This window comes from Ornithorhynchus anatinus, chromosome 4 (assembly GCF_004115215.2).
Source record: "Ornithorhynchus anatinus isolate Pmale09 chromosome 4, mOrnAna1.pri.v4, whole genome shotgun sequence".
In the NCBI taxonomy this organism is placed as follows: domain Eukaryota; kingdom Metazoa; phylum Chordata; class Mammalia; order Monotremata; family Ornithorhynchidae; genus Ornithorhynchus; species Ornithorhynchus anatinus.
This window is the reverse complement of record NC_041731.1, coordinates 18075029-18095114: the sequence shown is the minus strand read 5'-3', so window position 1 is coordinate 18095114 and position 20086 is coordinate 18075029. Positions and strand designations below refer to the sequence as shown.

The window sequence follows — 20086 nt, the reverse complement described above, 5'->3', positions numbered from 1 at the left end:
TGTGCCCCAGCAGGACTACGACTGTCAGGGAAGAAAATGTTTTAGTGATGTGGCTCATTCCCCTATCGCTCACTCAATTCGTCCACACGGATTCTCAGTCTGAGAGTTGCACACAAGGCCCTGTCCATTTTTCCTGACAGAAGTCGCTAGCAGTATGGGCATGATTCCCACTCTAGATGGTATTGTAATGGAAGCAAACTGACATATAACCTGCCCCCTTCGCTGACGATTTCTTATATTTCTTTCTTTGGCCAGTATCACCAGCTTCAAGATGAGTACTTCACCAGTGCTGTAGTTCTTTCGCTGATTCTAACTGCTCTATTTGGCCTCCTTTACCTTCTAATAATTCCACAGTAAGTACCATTTTTCATCTTTAATTCATGTCCAAACCCTACAAGGATTTTTCACAGACCCAGAGATCAGCTCTTTGGGCTCTGATTTTGCAAAGGAGTGAGAAGCAGTGTGGCTCAGTGGAAAGAGTCCGGGCTTGGGAGTCAGAGGTCATAGGTTCGAATCCCGGCTCCGCCACTTGCCGGCTGTGTGACTGTGGGCAAGTCACTTCACTTCTCTGTGCCTCAGTTCCCTCATCTGTAAATTGGGGATGAAGACTGTGAGCCTCACGTGGGACACCTGATCACCCTGTATCTCCCTCAGAACTTAGAACAGTGCTCTGCACATAGTAAGTGCTTAACAAATACCAACATTGTGATTATTATTGTTATTAAAAATAGAAACATGACCCACCAAAATCCAATTTTCAATATACTAAGTATTTCCTAGGTACCATAATTTCTATAGTTAAACTCTCCGTCACCTCAAAGAGAGCTGAGGAGAGGACATATTTCTCTCATTATATAGCCCTTGTCAGGTTTTTCCTATAATTTATTCGCCTCCCCACTGCTCAGTAGAGTGTTTTGCACACAGTAGCCACTGAGCAAATTCCACTGAATGAGTAGGCATCACTCACTAATTCCCTAATATATTATTACAGACACCCCCAGAATGTTATTAAGACCACAGGCTGTATACAGGGTAATCAAACCATGAGATACATATACTATTCTGCAAAGTGTAAGAAAGATGGTCTTCAAGGATGCTCCATATTCTGACTCTTATTCCCAAGGTTGAGCAGTGATTCCCGCCTTTACCTGAGCCCACTTATTGCCGGTGGAGATAGGTAAGAGAAAGTTAGGTAAATAGGGGCATAAATTGCTTTCCATGTCAATCAATCAAATTCATTGAGCAGTGTGGCTTAGTGGGAAGAGCATGGGCTTGGGAGTCAGGGCTCATGAGTTCGAATCCCAGCTCTGCCACTTGTCGGCTGTGTGACTGTGGGCAAGTCACTTAACTTCTCTGTGCCTCAGTTCCCTCATCTGTAAAATGGGGATTAAGACTGTGAGCCCCACGTGGGACAGCCTGATTCCCCTATGCCTACCCCAGCGCTTAGAACAGTGCTCGGCACATAGTAAGCGCTTAACAAATACCAACATTAGCTTCTCTGTGCCTCAGTTACCTCATCTGTAAAATGAGGATTAATTAATTCATTCATTCAACAGTATTTATTGAGCGCTTACTATGTGCAGAGCACTGTACTAAGTACTTGGAATGTACAAATCGGTAACAGATAGAGACAGTCCCCGCCCTTTGATGGGCTTACAGTCTAATCGGGAGAAACATACAGACAAGAACAATATAGAATCAAAATTAAGACTGTGAGCCCCGCGTGGGACAACCTATTACCTTGTATCTACCCCAAGCATTTTGAACAGTGCTTGGCATGTAGTAAGCGTTTAACAAATGCCGTCATCATAACTGAGCACTTATCATGTGAAGATCACTGTGTGGCTCAGTGGAACGAGCATGGGCTTTGGAGTCAGAGGTCATGGGTTCGAATTCCGGCTCCGCCACTTGTCAGCTGTGTGACTGTGGGCAAGTCACTTCACTTCTCTGTGCCTGAGTTACCTCATCTGTAAAATGGGGATTAAGACTGTGAGCCCCACGTGGGACAACCCGATTCCCCTGTGTCTACCCCAGCGCTTAGAACAGTGCTCTGCACATAGTAAGCGCTTAACAAATACCAACACTATCACTGTACTAAGCACTTGGGAGAGTACGATGAAACAGAATTGATAAACACATTGCCCTCCCACAAAGAGCTGAAGACTAGAGGGGGAGACAGACATTTAAAATAAAGAAAATTACAGATACGAACATTAGTGCTGTGGGGCTGAGGGGTGGGGGTGGATATCAAGTGTGGAAAGTGTACAAATCCAAGAGAGAGGGTGACCCAGAAGGTAAAGGGAGTATAGCAAATGATGGCTTAGTCGGGTGAGGCCTCTTGGAGGAGATATAATTTTAGTAAGGTTACGAAGATGGAGAAAGTGATAGTCCAGTAGAGGTGAACGGGGAGGAAGTTCTAGGCCAGAGACAGACATGGGTGCTTTGAAAAGTGCTCTGCACACAGGAAGCACTCAATAAATATGATCGAATCAACGTGGGCACGGGGTCAGCAGCCAGATAGATGAGATTGAGGTACGGCAAGCAGATTGGCCTGAAAGGAGTGAGGTGAGTGTGCTGGGTTGTGGTAGGAAATCAGTGAGACAAGCTAGGAGGGAGTAAAGTGAATATGTGCTTTAAATCCATCGATCAATTAATGGTATTTTTTGAATGCTTACTGCCTGCAGAACACTGTATTAAGCACTTGGGAGAGTACAAGTCATGGTAAGGAGTTTCCGTGGGTATTACTGGAGGTTCTGAGAAGCAGTGTGGCTCAGTGGAAAGAGCTTGGGCTTGGGAGTTAGAGGTCATGGGTTCTAATCCCGTCTCCACTGCTTGGCAGCTGTGTGACTTTGGTCAAGTCTCTTAAATTCTCCGTGCCTCAGTGACCTCATCTGTAAAATGGGATTTAGACTGTGAGCCCCATAAGGGACAACCTGATCACCTTGTATCCCCCACCAGTGCTTAGAACAATGTTTTGCACATAGTAAGCACTTAACAAATACCATCATTATAATTATTATTATTATTATTATTAGGTTCTTGAGGAATGCAGAAACATGGACTGAAAGGTTTTGTAGAAAACTGATCTGAGCAACATAGAGAAGTATGTTCTGAAGTGACGAGAGACCAGAGGCAGGGAGGGGAGCTCATGCACTAATCAAGGTGGAATAAGTGCTTGGATTAATGTCGTAGCAGTTTGGATGGAGAGGAAAGTGATGTTGTGAAAATTGGCCGAATGTGGGTTGAACGAGAGGTGGTTCGAGGATAACGCCAAGGTTATCGGACTTGTGAGACAGGGAGGAGAGTAGTGATGGGAAAATGAAGAGGAGGACCGGGTTTGGTTGGGAAGATGAGGAGTTCTGTTTTGGGCAAGTTCAGTCGGGGGTGGCAGGGGGACATCGAAAGAGAATATCCTGAAGGCAGGATGCTGCCCCTCAATCTCCTCTGTCTCACCGCTGACACTTTCGTCCTCCCTCTGGCCTGGAACTCTTTCCATAGACGCCACCCCACTCGTCTCCCCACCCTCAAAGCCTAATAAAGATCACATCTTCTCTAAGGGGTCTCCCCCGATGAAGCCCTCCTTTCCCCCACTCTCTCCCTTCTGCATCGCTCTCAGATTCGCACCCTTTATACACTTGATATTTGTCCCACCCTCAGCCCCGCAGCACTTACATTCGTATCCGTAATTTATTCATTTATATCAATATCTGTCCTCGCCTCTAGTCTGTGAGCTCGTAGCGGGGAGGGAATATGTTACCTTTCTGGATCAGGAGTCTTAGGCTCAAAGAACTGAGGAACTTCCATAGGTACTGCGTATTGGAATCAGGCACAGAGCACAAACAGCCTGGTGGCATGGTTTTTGGCTATGAAGTCTTTCCATGCTCCTGCCTGGACATTAATGCATTTTTTTCTTTACTTGAGGCTATATTTTCTCACATAAAATTACATAGAATTTCTCACATTCATTCAATCATATTTATTGAGTGCTTACTGTGTGCAGAGCACTGTTCTAAGCACTTGGAATTCATTCATTCATTCAATAGTATTTATTGAGCACTTACTGTGTACAGAGCACTGTTCTAAGCACTTGGATTGTACAGTTCGGCAACAAAGAGATCCAATCCCTGCCCACAATGGGCTCACGGTCTACAAGTGGGGAGACGGACATCAAATGTTGATGTGTTACTCCAGCTTCATTTTAAAACACAATAAAAATTTAACCCACTAGATATTAAGTTAATAAAGTAGTCTTCTTTATCTATAACCATAAAACTAAAGAATGAAATAGAAAGTGAACGTGTTTGATAAAGTGGTTAAAGGAAGTTGCACGCATTCAAGAATGTTCACACTAACATGCTACATTCGTAAACTCAATGGAGAAATAAGACATAGGAGAAGGAATTAATAATAATAATAATAATGTTGGTATTTATTAAGCGCTTTCTATGTGCAGAGCACTGTTCTAAGTGCTGGGATAGATACAGGATTGTCCCACATGAGGTGCACAGTTAATCCTCATTTTCCAGATGAGGGAACTGAGGCCCAGAGAAGTGAAGTGACTTGCCCACAGTCACACAGCTGACAAGTGGCAGAGCGGGGATTTGAACCCATGACCTCTGACTCCCAAGCCCGGGCTCTTTCCACCAAGCCACGCTTCTTCTTAGAGAATTAGAGAAGTTCACCTCCTCTCTGGAATCCAGGAGTGCTAGCTTCTCTTTTCAGGGTTGTCTCTCATCCTACTCTACATTGGGGGAGAAAGAATTGATTTCATTGTGGAGCAGGATGGAGAGTGGTAGTTGGAATGGGAAAAAGGAGGAAAGGAACAATGAGAAGGTTTTCTTCCAAGCAGCAAACTGGATCAAAACCTTAAGTAGGTCAAATTTAACTTTCTCCATACAGCAGTTCAGGGTGACTCCTATATTTTTGACTCCAATATGCTTTTAAGATTCAGGATAAAAAATTGCATGTAGACTGAAATGAAAAGATAAAAATCGTTATTGAGGTGTATTACCCCAGATGAGAGAACTGGCTTTAAAACGATCTCTTCAAGGTCGTACTGAAATTAGTTTTATGGTAGTGATTTTAGGAATTAATATGAAATGGGTCCAGTATTAAAGAAGGAAGATTTAAATTTCCCTTCCTGCCATTCCAGTTAGAAGAACTAATAGCATTTTTTAAGCACCCAGCCGTTTCAGTGCACTGTGATAAACTCTTAAGAAGTACCAGAATTTCCTGTCAAGAATTCACTGAACATATTCTTGATGGATCATGCTAGAGTCCCACACATGCTACTTAATCAATATAATGATTGATATAATATATGATATAAATGTATTGAATGATGAATATAATACTAATATTTTGTTTTTTTCTAGGAATACCATAGTCCTTGTCCTCCTGGTGTTCTGCATATGTTTTCTTGTGGCTTGCATCATGTACCTACACATCACAAGAGTACAGGTATATATACAATCCTGTCTTTGTGATTTGTATTAATAATGTCCGAGCCTATTACCAACCGAATCACAGACAAGGTCATCAGATTTAACTCCCCGCTTTCAGGCAGGTAAAGAACTCAGTCACCCAAGAGAGGCAGGTGTCTGCTTTCTCTTTAACAGTAACTAAGCAGGGAGACTCCACAGCTTCCTTTGGAAGCTTGTTCCAGTATTTCGTTATCCTTATATGAAGGTATTTTTCCTAGACTCTCTTCCACTGAAAGTAGTGTTTTCTTAGGCTTAGCTGTCAGCGACCATGGAGAATAACTAGTCAGGATCCTCCCGGTGAAAACCCGTCCAGATACTTCAAGCAAGTGAAGCCACAGGACTTCAGGCAGGCCACTTGTAGATTCTGGGGAGCCCACAGCGGGTTGCCAGCCTCCGGCAGGAAAGGGTAAGGAAGGACAGACACTGCAGGGCCAGAGGAGGGGAGGAGCAGGGCTAGGGGAAAGAGTATTTCTCCTTCCGTCTCTGGCACTTGCTTAGCTCCAGTTTCCCATTAGAGCTGATGATCCTGGAGGTTGTGCTCAGAATCCCACTTTGCACAGATTTCCCCTGGGAAGCAGGCTCTGACAACAGCCTATATTTCTCCTGGGGATTAGCCCTGAACAACAACAGAGCTTCCAAAGTAGAGTCAGATACCGGACAGAAGCCTATCTCCCACTGCCCTGGATGGCTCCAGAGGATGACATCTGGGTGGTGAGACTGAGTCTGAGAGAGAAAAAGAGAGAGAGATGGGGGAAAGAGAGAGAGAGTGTGTGTGCATGAGAGAGTGTGTGTGAGAACTTGTATCTCATCACAAAATATAAAACCCTGAAGCTGCATGTTTCTTAACAGCGAAAATATACGTAGTAGCGGATTTATAGTAGAGGTTTTGTTTCTAATGGTTTATAGGATTAATCAGGCCATCTGCCTGTTTTTCAGCTATTCCCCAGGAATGCTGAAAGCTCCACGCTATCCTTTTTGCTCTGCTACCAACCTTCAGTGGGATGGTGGGATATGACAGAACTGAAAATCTAAGATATCTGTCAATAAAATCCATGGGCTGAAAGAGTGGATCCCCGGGTGGACTTAGAGGCATGACTCTGAAAAGTTTCTCCTTGCTCTCCTGGAGCTGTCCTCGAAAAGATTTGGCCCTGAAGACTTGTTTGGCCTTGTGCAGATTCACATTGCTGCCCCACACAGATTTAGACAATGATAAACAGATTATAAATCTCTTTAATCTAATGTTGGCATTTGTTTTGACATCTGAGGGAGATAAAAGCTCAGAGTCCAGCCTGGCAGTATTCCAGTTCACAGTCAGATGATGCCAAAATCCAGTTCTGATCATGGAGGACAGGGTAGGGAGCCAGATGCCTTTAATGGATGGATAAAGAAAAGGAGAGTGGGAAGGCATTTCTGGTATATAGGTTTTTCAAGAATTTAGTACGATATGTTATTATGCTGACCTTTCTGAACAGTATATATCCTCAACAGGAATAATTATGATTAATTCAAACCTCCGGACAGTTCGTATTTGACTGTTTGAGACCTGTGAATTCAGAAATATGCTTGCTACCAGTCCCCGTGAGGTGTACCGTCGAAAACACAGAGACCAGCTTGCTCCAAGTCAGGCCCCTTTAATCCCATTCCCTCCTGGGAGGGCGCAGCACGCGGCCTCCCGCCCAGGTACAGAGTGGTCCATGTACTGAGCGGGGGCCATTTACCCGGATGGGGTTTTAACACGTCTGTTTGTTTGCATAAACCCACCCATGGCTGACACAATCAGCTCCCTTGGCCCTCCTGAAGAAGCTCCCACAGGGGCGAAACCTCATCAGTATCTGTGCTATCGATCGGGTGACGAGACTCCTCGCTGCCCCTTGAACAGGGATTTGACATCTCTCGGTCCCCAGTGGTCCCTGGCCATCGCTTTAGTCAGTCATTCATTCATTCAGTGGTATTTATTGAGGGCTTACTGTGTGCAGGGCACTGGACTAAGCGCTTGGAATGTACAATTCAGCAACAGATAGAGACAATCCCTGTCCAACAATGGGCTCACAGTTTATAAGGGGGAGATAGACAACAAAACAAGTAGTCAGGCATCAATACCATCAAAATAGCTAAATAGAATCATAGCGATATACATGTAATTGATAAAGCAAATAGAATAATAAATAATATACACAAATACGCACAAGTGCTGTGGGGAGGAGAAGGGGGTAGAGCAGAGTGAGGGAGTGAGGGAATGGAGAGGGGAGGAGGGGCAGAGAGAAAGGGAGGGCTCAGTCCGGGAAGGCCTCCTGGAGGTGGTGAGCTCTCATTAGGGCTTTGAAGAGGGGAAGAGATTTAGTTTGGCGAATGTGAGGAGGGAGGGCATTCCCGATCAGTGGTCGGACATGGGCCAGGGGTTGACAGCGGGACAGGCGAGAACGAGGCACCATGAGGAGTGAGCGGTGGCCGAGGAGAGGAGTGTATGGGGTGGGTCCGGCCAGAGATTTCTGGATATCGTGATTAAGTTGTCTTGTTTTTGTCCGTCTGTCTCCCCCAATTAGACTGTGAGCCCGTCAGTGGGCAGAGATTGCCTCTCTCTGTTGCCGAATTGTACATTCCAAGCACTTAGTACAGTGCTCTGCACATAGTAAGCGCTCACTAAATACTATTCAATGAAAGAATGGATATTCTCTCTGGCTCTGGCATTGTAGCAGAGGATCATGCTGGCTTCATTCTCCTGGGGGCAGGAAGAGCCGTTGACCGGCCCATTCATCGTAGAACTTATTCTCAGCTTCGTCATACTTGAAGTTGTCAAACCCGATTTTCTCTTGCATCAGGAAGTTGGTCGCCATTTTTACACCACGGAGGGTGAGCGGATGAAGTAGTTTCCTCAGGCGCATGCTAAGGAAGGATGGGAGGGAGGGGCCGGGCAGCACGCAGCCGCGCGGGGTCGAGCGGGGTTAAAGTCCCTCCTCCTCCTACTCTCCGTTTCTAATAATACTCATAGTTATGGTATTTGTTGAGCGCTTTCTATGTGCGGGCACTGGACTAAGCGCTGGGTGGATTCAAGCAAATCAGGTTGCTGTCCCACATGGGGCTCACAATCTCCAACCCCGTTTGAAGGATGAGGTAACTGAGGCACAGAGAAGGGAAGTGATTCACTCATAATCAAACAGCAAAGTACCCCCATCTGCCATCTTGGAGCCATGTCGCCTGTTCAGGGGGGAGCAGGTATCCCCCCAAAATGCCAAGGCATTGGGGAAACACGCAGCTCAGGGGTCAATCCCTGGCTGTGCCAGGGCAGGCGGTTGGAGGTGTCATGCAGCAGAAGTGGGCTGCACTCCAGGGCTAGGGCTGGGGGACCCGCCATGACCCCTGGGTGTTGGGGGTGGGTATGGGGGATGGGGCCAGCGGTCCTGGGCTGCTGGAGTCAGTTAGACAGCTAAGCTGAACCCCAGGACTGGTAGAGAGTGGGTGGCCGCTGCACGCGGGCATGGAGACCCATTCTGAACTCTGTGCTCCAGAGTGGTGGCGACTTAGGCCCTCACTGGGTGATGCAGGCCAAAGGGGAAGGAAAGGAGCGGCATCAGATGGTTGGAACCCCCTCTCTGCACTGCGGGGCTCACCTTGGACCGCGGGGACGACGCTGCAGCTTTTCATTCATTCAGTCATTCATTCGATCATATTTACGGAGCGCTTACCATGTGCAGAGCACCGTACTAAGCGCTTTTCCTTTCAGAAGTCTAGAAAAGAAACTTTTCCTTTTAGAAATCTAGAAGATTCAATTGTACCAATAGATTTTCATCATAAGCATTTAGATCCCAGCAAATTGCCATTCACATGCTCGTGAAGACAATTTCCCAATCCTCCATCTTATTCTCTTATAATTTTAGTATTGTTTGTAAATTCATACTTTAAAAATCTTGCCTGACTTTCTAAGTTAGTTTGAAATGAAATAAGGCACTCATGGTGATCCATTGCTTTTTCTCTCTGTCAACCTACTGTGCTCAGCTTCTCCGTCTTCACTGGGCAAAAGGAACGTCCATTTGAAAACCCTTTTTGCAATTGCAAGGAAGGGGGCTTTTCAAGAAAAGTTTGCTATCAAATTCTTAGAGATTTGCTCTAATCCATTCAGGTAGTTGTGTGCTCCGGATTTTGGCTTGCTCCCTCATGACCTGGTCAGCCATTTGATTTTCTGCTTTACTGACCATGTCTCCCAGAGCCACTCTCCCTCATTTAAAGACCCATCAGCCTATGGCAAGCTCCCCAAGGAGGTGCTAAGGATGACGGTGTGTTGGGACAAGGCCCGGCATACGCTATAATCATTCTGGATGCTCTCCAGGCCTTTTCCTGGTGGGAAAATCCCCTGAAGTCACCAGTTCAGGCAGCCAGAGGTGCTCCAGTATCTTTAAGCCCTCATTTTGTTCATTTTAAGGAATGGGGAGGTTTTTTAGGGCTCACATATTGCAACCCCAAATGTTTCCTTCCCCTCCCCTTCCCTCTCCCCTTATGCTACCACTATCCCTTAGATTTCTAGATGAGCTCCCAAGTGGCAAGGGAATTTTGAAGTAGTAAGGTAGCCAGTCTTCCTTTTAGAGGCTGGTTTTCTGAGAGTTCCCCCTCCCAGGCTACTCTATCATTTAATATTGTGGTTTATGAGAGGCAAGCTCCTCAGATGCTCTTTCCTTGAGCCCGAACTCTGGATTTAGTGACCTTAACTTGGCAATAAAAATGAATTTAACAGTGACATTCTTGATTAGCCACCAACTGTATATAAAATCTGGTTTCCAAAGGGCCTTTCCCTTAACCTAGCACATAAAGCTCCATGGTAAAACCCTACCCCACATTTACCCAGTGCCCTTTTATTTCCCTGCAAGTTCTCCTGATGGATTTCCTTATTTGTCATTTGTTGGCTCATTCATTCATTTAATCGTATTTTTTGAGTGCTTACTGTGTGCAGAGCACTTTACTAAGTGGTTGGGAGCATACACTATAACAATAAATGGATACATTTCCTGCCCACATCGAGCTTATTCATTCATTCAGTAGTATTTATTGAGTGCTTATTATGTGCAGAGCACTGTACTAAGCACTTGGAATGGGCAATTCGGCAACAGATAGAGACAATCCCTGCCCATTGACGGGCTCACAGTCTAATCGGGGGAGACAGACGGATGATGTTATTTGTTAAGTGTTTATGGTGTATCAAGTTCTGTTCTAAGTACTGGGGTAGATGAGAAGCATCATGGCTCAGTGGAAAGACCCTGGGCTTGGGAGTCAGAGGTTATGGGTTCAAATCCTGGCTCTGCCACTTGTCAGCTATGTGACTCTGGGCAAGTCACTTCACTTCTCTGTGCCTCATTTACCTCATCTGTAAAATGGAGTTTCACTGTGAGCCTCACATGGGACAACCTGATGACCCCAGCGCCTAGAACAGTGCTCTGCACATAGGAAGCACTTAACAAATACCAGCATTATTATTCTTATTATACAAGTTAATCAGGTGGGACACAATCCATCTACCGCATGGGGCTCCCAGTCTAAGTAGGATGGAGAGCAGGAATTGAATCCCCATTGTACAGATGAGGAAACTGAGACCCAGAGAAGTTAAGTGACTTGCCCCAGGTCACACTGCAGGGACCTAGGAGAGCTGGGGTTAGAACCCAGGTCTTCTGATCCGCTGGGATGTGCTCTTTATTCACAGATGATCCAGTTCACAATTCCCTTCCGCGCCCTGCCCATCACAGAGAAGTGTGTCACCTGACTGCAGAGGGAACCCCGCTCTTTGGGGGCCGAATCTCTATCCCCAAAGTGGAGAATGTCTTCTCCAAAGACCACTAACCCCAGCTGATGTAAAATGGCTGTTCTTCTTATCCAGCAGTTGCCCACTCTCCTTTAGCTGAATCCTCCCTGTGAGTTCATTCATTCAGTCGTGTTCAGTCCTTACTGTGTGCAAAGCACTGCACTAATCAGTTGGAAGTGTACAATATAGCAACAAATGGAGACATTTCTGACCACAACAAATTCACGGTCTAGAGGGGGAGATGGACATTAATATATATATAAATGGTCATTTTCCAGCATTATTGTATATATCAAAAAGGAAAACTTTTGGTCATTGAACCATAAATTGCTGCATACATTTCTTAAGTGCGATCATATTGATCAATACAAGCTGTTTCTTTAAAAATCTAACAACAACCATTAATCTGCCTATTTTACCCATAGATTTAGACAGTTTCCCTGGCCTTGAGAGTCTGTGATTAAATTAAATTCGTTTTAATTGTAATGCAAAATGTAACATCTAGCCCAGCATAAAAAATTCAAAAATACTTAGTGAATTGGGACACAATTCTCCCTGAGGCCTTAGTTCCATTCCCTGTTGTTTTTATAAAAGGTACCATTTAGCATGATATGATTTCAGTTTATGCATCTCTCCAAGTACAACATCATTTATTTCCAGGTCATGAATTGTACACTGGAAGGAAGATCATTCACTACAGTAAAACTTCATAAATCCTGAAGAATTATAAAATTTTCAAAGGATGAAACTTCACTTTTCAAATTTTCAAAGGATGAAAGGATGAAAAATGTTGTATCAAATTAACGATAGTTTCCCTGTAGTCTAAAATGTTCTCTGAATACTCAGCACTTCTCTGACTTCCATTGTTTCAGTTCAGTCTCGTGGTTAATTTCATAGCAATTGCATGTGAATTTCAATATTGCAATCTCGAGGTATGTAACGAAAATGGAAAATTTAAAATATCACTTGTAGTGGAAGTAATTGTCTTTGATTTCAAACAATTGTAGAACTGTTAGAAGCGTAATAACACTTGAGAAGCAGCATTGCCTGGGAGTTAGAAGGACCTGGATTCTAGGTCTGGCTCTGCCACTTGTCTGCTGGGTGACCTTGGGGAAGTCACTTAGCTTTGCCTCAATTACCTCATCTGTAAAATGGGGATTAAAACTGTGAGCCTCATGTGGGACATGGACTTTGTCCAACTTGATTCGCTTGTCTCCACCCCAGTGCTTAGTAATAATAATAATGATGATGATGGCATTTGTTAATTCTTTATGATGTGCAGAGCACTGTTCTAAGCTCTGCTGTGCCCAGCGAGTAGTAAACACTTGCCAAATACCATTAAAAACAAAACAAAGCACTGCCTAAAGTAAAAACATAACAAATGGAAGATAATGTCTAAGAACATTGTCTTGTTCTTAGTGATAGCTTATGCAGTCTACTTATGTTTCTAAATATTCCAGATTGTTAAATTTGCAGCAGGTCCTGAGCGTACGGTATGAGGTTTGCCTGGATTGAATGTGAATAGTGAAGAGGGATACAGGAAATATGTAGAAGCTGTGTGGCGATATCCATAAATGAGGACTAATTAAGACATTCCCGGATTGCATGGGTCCTGACCCATTTGCCCACTTAATTACTTATGAGAATTTGATGAGCTATTTCCTAGGCTGTCCTGTTACAGTTCATAATTAGGATTTCTTTTGGCAGTGAGGCACATAATGACATAAAGAACAATGATAAACTTGACTGATACAGATCAAAGGGCAAAGAGGGCAAATGGGAAGAAGCCCTTCTCTTGACAGGTAGAAATCCCATGCAGAGAATGCTTCACCTGACACCCCAACAGAAGGGACCGCATGGTCAGATTTCTCCATGTAAAAAGGACTGCTGTCGCCTAGCAAATGCCATATTAGGCTAGCGGCAGGGTGAACCCCCCAACTTCTATTCCACGGCTTAGCTGAGAAGCCATGGATGACTTCTTTTATTTTGCCACTGTTCCTTTCGTATTACCCCCTTATGGAGAGTACGTATGCCATGGATGGCTAAGTCCAGTCAGAATTGAGTAAACTACATTGAAATTTCCATTTAGTTACGTTTCAGTTGCACAAAGAAATTGTCATCCTTCCCAGAAAGCAAATAGTTTCTCAATCAGTGTCAGATCAAGACCACAAAGGATTCATGTGGTAGACTATTACGTGGGACTTTGAATGGTTAGGCCAGGTCTCATTTTTTTTTTTTACGGTACTTATTAAGTATGTACTTTTGGTGCCAAGCACTGTACTAAGCACTGGGGTAGGTACAGAGTGATCAGGGCGGACGCAGTCTCTGTCCCATATGGGGCTCACAGTCTAAGTAGGAAGGGAGTAGGTACTAATCTCCATCGTACAGATGAGGCCCAGAGAAGCTAAGTGACTTTCCCAAGGTTACACAGCGGACAAGTGGAGGAGCCGGGATTAGAAACCAAATCCTCTGATTTCCAGGCGTGGGCTCTCTCCACTAGGACACGCTACTTCATTGCCAAATAAAGTGTACCGCTTTGAAAATGAACATTTTGGTCTGCTGATATGGCTCAATGTGCTTCTTAACTTCTGTGATGAATGTGCTATGATGGACATTATTAATAATCATCATATTAATTGTGATATTTCTTAAGTGCTTCTTATGTGCCACTCATTATATTAGGCACTGGGAGTAAGATAATCAAGTCAGACCCAGCCCCTGTGTCTGGTTTATCAAACCATCGTACCACATTTATCAGGAGCTTATTATTTAAATTAAACGAAAGGACAAAGTTGATAGAACAATACTTCATTTGTTAGTATGTTACTTTGTCTCCTCTGCAATTCTCAGAGAATGAATTACACCCAAATGATCTGTGAATTTTCTTGTCTGAGCATGAAATGAAATGTGAACAGCGTAGAATTTTTATTCCAAAAAATCCTTGAATTGTTTGGGTTTCTATCTGACTGAGACCAAGAGAATGGGAGGGAAAGGTTAGATTTTTTTCAATGTTTGTTTCAGGGCTTGTTACTATAGACTTTAAGTAGCTGGGTCATCAGGCCAGGTGACTTTAAAATTTTCCTCCCACTTAGTTTTTATATCTAGCAGAGTGAAAGAAGATGGACCTGGGAGTCAGAGGACCTAGGTTCTGATCCTGATCCACCACCTGCCTGCCAAATGACCTTGCGCAAGTCATTTAACTTCTCTGTGCCTCAGTTCCCTCACCTGTAAAATGGTGCTTCAGTTGCTGTTCTCCCTCCTACTTAAACGAGAAACCCTGTATAGGTCAGGGACTGTGTCCCACCTCATTATTCGGTGTCTACTTCATGGCTTAGTAGGGTGCTTGACAGATAGCAAGCACTTAACAAATACCGATGTTATTATTATTATTGCTGTTGACATTTGACTGTAAAAGTTCCCTAGGTAGTTTAAACGCTTCCCCCATTCACAAAAGTAAGAGAATGGCTCTTCTTGCTGACCTATTGGGAAAAAAGGCTCAGATGGTGAATTATAAAATGTCTTTCTAAAGTTTGAATATAAAATTAGTTTCTCTTTGAGCTCAAACTTGTCACCTGCAAGACATTGATGTCCCAGGGTTATTTGGTCTCCTTTTGTTTCCTTTCTTTGTATAGACGGTAGAGTTGTCATTTTCATCTTTGTTCCCGTTATACTTTTGAAACATGTTTCTAGCATCCAACTGTGCAGATGCAGAGCATCAATTCCATTTTTACATAATGATTTTGACATCAGACCAATTCTCCATCAGCATGCATTTTTGTAGCTCAAAAGAGCTTGAAGCGAACAAAATCCCTTTTCATTTTTACTCACACTGCCAGGGTGAGCACTAAGATGCATCTTCCAAGATATGCACTTGAGTTTTTTCCACTGGCTTAACCTAGTGTCTTACGGCCTGCCCCACAGGAGAGTTTGGAGGAATGTGGACAGTGATGAGGAGAAGGCAGACAGTGAGTCTGCTGTTCCCTGGAAGAGCTGTAGAGAAAAATCCAGGGTCAGACTCTCTTCTTCCACCTGATTGCACATCATTTATCCCAGTATAGGCTTAGGTTCTTTATGTCTCTGATTTTTGAGCTTTTCAACAGTGGAACCAAAATTTAAGTGCAGTTTCTAAGCACTCCACGATAAGCACCGTCCAGAGATACATCATGGACTAATTGCTGACAAAGCTGAGGTTCTGCAGACCCTATCCCCAAGATTACGTTGAGTCACTGTTGGGGATTCGGTTCAAATTAGTGAATTTATCTAGGGGCTGTGGCCACCTCTCCCTCTGCCACAAGGGAGGATGGGGAGGAGGGGAATAACAATTTGGGTACGTGGGAGCAGGGAAGGCCCAAGGAACATGGGTGGGGAATAAAGAGGAGAGAAATGGTGGGGTGCTTACCAATGGGGCTCAGTCAGCATGTCGGAATGGGTCCTGGAATGGCAGCTAACAAATTGAGTGTAAATCTTTGGGAAAACAGCCCACAATTCAGCCGTTGATGACACATCTGCATTTTTGAGAAATGCCTTTGGTTTTAGAGGGGAGGATGGACAGGAGAAATGAGGATTTAGTGTGGAGTCTTCTTGGAGGAGATGTGGCATTAGGAAGGTTGTGAAGGTGCGGAAAATGGTGGACTCTTGGTTATGAAGTGGAGGGAATTCCAAGCCTCAGGGAGAATATGAGTAAGGCCTTGGCAGTGGGATCGACAATATTGAAATACAGGGTTTAGAGAAGTGGAGTGGAAAGGTTGGGTTGTAGTAGGAGAACATCAAGGTAAGGTAGAAGGGAGGGAGTTTATAGAGCGCCTTAAAGCTGATCGTATCGAATTTCTGTTTCGTATGGTAGGCAAACATGGGAGATTTCGGGGGAGTGGGGAGATAAGACTAGAAATCTTTTTTCAGAAGAGTGAAATGGACAGGAGAGTGAAGTGTGGACTGGAGAGGGGAGAGACTGGAGGCAGCGGGGTTTATGAGGAGGTCGATGAAGTTGTCAGGGTGGGATATGGTAAGTCCTTGGATCAGCATGGGAGTAAGTTTGTAAGGAGCGGAAAGGGCGAATTCCAGACTTTTGGAGGTAGAACTGACAGGTTTTCTGTCATCGTTCATACTTGATACCACATCCCGCTGTAGTTAGCTGAGGCTGGGGTAAGGTTTACGTACTGAGCGGCCTGATAATTTCCTAGGTGTGATCTCCCAGGGGCTCCAGCTTCTCATCTCCACATCCCAGCTTCTGGGAACCAGAGGGCTTGGCTCAGAGTTGGGGTCAGCAGCATGTCAGGGCCTTGTCCAAGGGACCCATCCACTTAAAAACTGGCAAAAGTAAAATTCACATCAGATTGCTTGCTGGCATAGATTTCACATGTAAATTACTTGCCCGGTTTCCTTCAGCTTTCATTGTTCTCTTGAGACTTTAAACCAGAATCAATTTTCCTGTTCCAAGAGTTATCTCGCATGAATGTTTTAAAGCACTTACTGAAAAGCTGGTGGTTCTTTAATTCTTTTTCTCCTTTTCCCCAAATCAACTTCGCACTGAGATGACTTTAATTAACCACCCACTCTCCTAGAGTTTGGCATGAATATGTTAACTTCAAATGACAAAATTCTCTTGTGTTTTTCCTGCGTGTCTTCCTTCGGGAGAGCAAAATTCATAGGAAGGCGAGGAGAATTTCAGTGTGAAGTTGGACTAGATTTGGAAGAAAGAAGTGGAGTGGAATCAGATTTTAGTTTTGAATATCAAATGCAAGTATCAGCAGAATACCCGATGTGCTCGAAGCATCTCCAATACTGTATATTCTATTTAATTGCTGTGTGCTGATTTCAATCTTCTTGGCGGACAAGGGAAAGGGCTTTTTAAATCCTTTGTTCCAGAGCCTTTCTCATTGAGTCATCATGGAGGTTTTGTCATAAAAAATATTTATACTCTAAAGTCAGCAGTTATCTTTTGTTGCTTAAAATCTCAGCATGTGAAATGGTTGTGAGCTAATTTAAGCAACAGAGAACACGATGTCTCTTAAACACTCTTCAGATCTAGGGGGGATTAAATTAATTTGCTGTCTAGATTTTATTTGAAAATGTTTATTTCTTGAACCACCTAGAGAGGTTTGACTATTTCAAAATAATTGTTCAAGAATGCCAGTGGAAAAAGAAATCTGCAAGGTAGTTCTTTAACTAAAGGCAATTAAATTTAAAAACACTATTGTCTCTCTGCAGTTTTCATAATGAGTCAACAGTTACCCCTACAAGAGAGGATCTAAAAATAATAATGATGATGGCGTTTGTTAATCGCTTATTATGTGCCGAGCACTGTTCTAAGCGCTGGGGTAGATACAGGATAATCAGGTGGTCCCACATGGGGCTCACAGTCTTAATCCCCATTTTACGGTTGAGTTAACTGAGGCACCGAGAAGTCAAGTGATTTGCCCAGAGTCACACAGCTGATTAGTGGCGGAGTCGGCATTAGAACCCACAACCTCTGACTCCCAAGCCCAGGCTCTTTCCGCTATGCCACGCTGCTTCTCTATTGAAAAGAATCTGATGAAAAGCATTTCAAACTCAGACAGATGAAATCATCCACAGAACAAGTCATTTGTCAGCTGTTTCAAAAAAATCATTTCCAGAAATATATATGATATGTAACTTTTTTTTTTCTCAGAGATCTAAACAGTCATGAACTATTTAGTCCAACTAGGTCCAATCTAGATTAATGAGACTGATTGTTTGGTTTGTGAATTATTTTTTCAGCCTGACTTTTGCTTCTTGTCTGAGCTTGTCTTCTTCACTGAAACCTCCTTCTCAAGGAAAGGAGGTATATGAATGATAAAGCCTCTGGTTTTGCTTTGCTGTGGAAGCGGTCCTAGAAAGAAGGTTTTTAGGAAATAATTTTGAAACTGATGCCTGGTTATGTCTTATGTGTGGGTATTTTGGAAAAAAATTTTTTTTCATGGAGTCCTCTTCAAAAATCTGTTCCCAAAAAAACCCAGACATAATTTGTTGTTGGGATTATCTGTGGATTTTCCTTATTTGTGTTTGTCTTTATTATAATTTCAGTAGATAAGTGAGTGTGCCCCATATTTCAAGAAGTCCTAATGATAAACCTATTTTGGTTTTTGGAAGAGGTGGATCTCAGTCGGTGGTGCTTATTGAGCGCTTTGTGGCTTAGTGGAAAGAGCCTGGGCTTGGTGCTTATTGAATAGTTTATGGCTTATTGGGAAGAGTCCGGGCTTGGGAGTCAGAGGTCATGGGTTCAAATCCCAGCCCTGCCACTTGTCAGCTGTGTGACTGTGGGCAAGTCACTTCACTTCTCTGTTCCTCAGTTACCTCATCTGTACAATGGGGATTAACTGTGAGCCTCACGTGGGACAACCTGACTACCCTGTAAAGTCCCAATATCATTATTATTATTATATGAAGGACACAGTACCAAGTGCTAGGGAGAGTACAGTACACTGGAATGGGGAGACATGATCCCCTCCTATAAGGAGCTTTCAGTCTGGAGGGGGAGACAAGACGTTGAAATACAATACAGACAAGACAAATGGGAGAGTGGGTGGGAGTGCTCTATTACTGGGGGGTGAAGGGGTGAATGTCAAGTGATTGAAATCACGCTCAGCCACAACCCGGGAAAAAAAGCTTAGAATAAAGTCAGGAGAGTGAGGATTTGTGGTGTGTGTATGTGTGTTTGTGTGTTTGGTTTTTTTTGGCGGGGGTGGGTAGGGATATTTGAAGAGGACTCCATGAGAAAATTGATCTTTGATCTGCTCCTAACCCTTGTTCTATTTGGGCTTCTCCCTTTCCTTGATCAAGCCAATACCTTCAGCCCCCAGCCCTCCGAGTCTTCCTGGGAAAAGTGCTGCTAAAGTTCAGAGGAGAAAGACTGGAAAGTTTTCCTTATCGTCTATTGTAAACAGAGGGATGGGGAAGTTACTAGGGATCTCCAGAGATAAGGATAATGCACGAGTCCAGAAAAGTGAGGTTACTGTATTCACCATAGTTTTTCCTTCTTTAGAAAACTGAACGCTAAGGTCAAAAGTATAAAGGTCCATAAGTGTGTTTACATTTTCTTTTTAGTGTTTTCCAGGATGCCTGACAATTCAAATCCGTACCACTTTGTGTATTTTTATTGCGATCTTAATTTATTCTGTGGCTCAAGGATGCGTGGTGAGTATTTAAAATGGTAAAATCCAAAGTAAAAGTGCACGTCCGTTGTAAGCAGTTTACTATGAATTGGTTGCCCACTTTTATTTTACACCAGTCACTCCTTAGCTTTCCCTTCTGAGACATTCGATCAGTTATGCCCCCTTTCATTTGGAAGATCACCCTTCATTTTAATACTCAGTGAAAATTAGATATTAAAAGGAATTTCAAATATGAGGAAAATACCTGATTGGCTTCTAGTCTTTATGAGATTTCCATAAAGTTAAGACTTTTCTATACCAACAGTTAAGGACCGCAGAATGTCCTCCAGTGTGTTGAAATGGCTTTCAATCCCTAGCACTGAACCAGTGGGAATACATTGCATGGCAGGGAATTATCTGTGATATAGCTTGGTGGAAAGACCCCGGGCTCAGGAGAGGTCGTGGGTTCTAATCCTGCCTCGGCCACTTGTCAGCTGTGTGACTTTGGGCAAGTCACTTCACTTCTCTGGGCCTCAGTTACCACATCTGGAAAATGGCGATTAAGACTGTAAGCGCCGAGTGGGACAACCTGATTACATAGTATCTACCCTGGGGCTTAGAACAGTGCCTGGCACATAGTAAGTGCTTAACAAATGCCATTAATATTATTTTTACTGTGATGATGTTACATAAGCTGGCCAAACCTT

The 20086-nt window shown here is 43.7% G+C and overlaps 1 protein-coding gene across 1 annotated transcript in view; it reads left to right on the top strand.

The window, feature by feature from the left end:
• Positions 1–20086, top strand: part of ADCY1 (adenylate cyclase 1) — a 333336-nt gene that overhangs the window by 224510 nt on the left and 88740 nt on the right. The window contains 3 exon segments of the mRNA XM_029062682.2: positions 256–353; positions 5376–5460; positions 19333–19422. Of these exon segments, the coding sequence (XP_028918515.1) occupies positions 256–353; positions 5376–5460; positions 19333–19422 (273 nt within the window).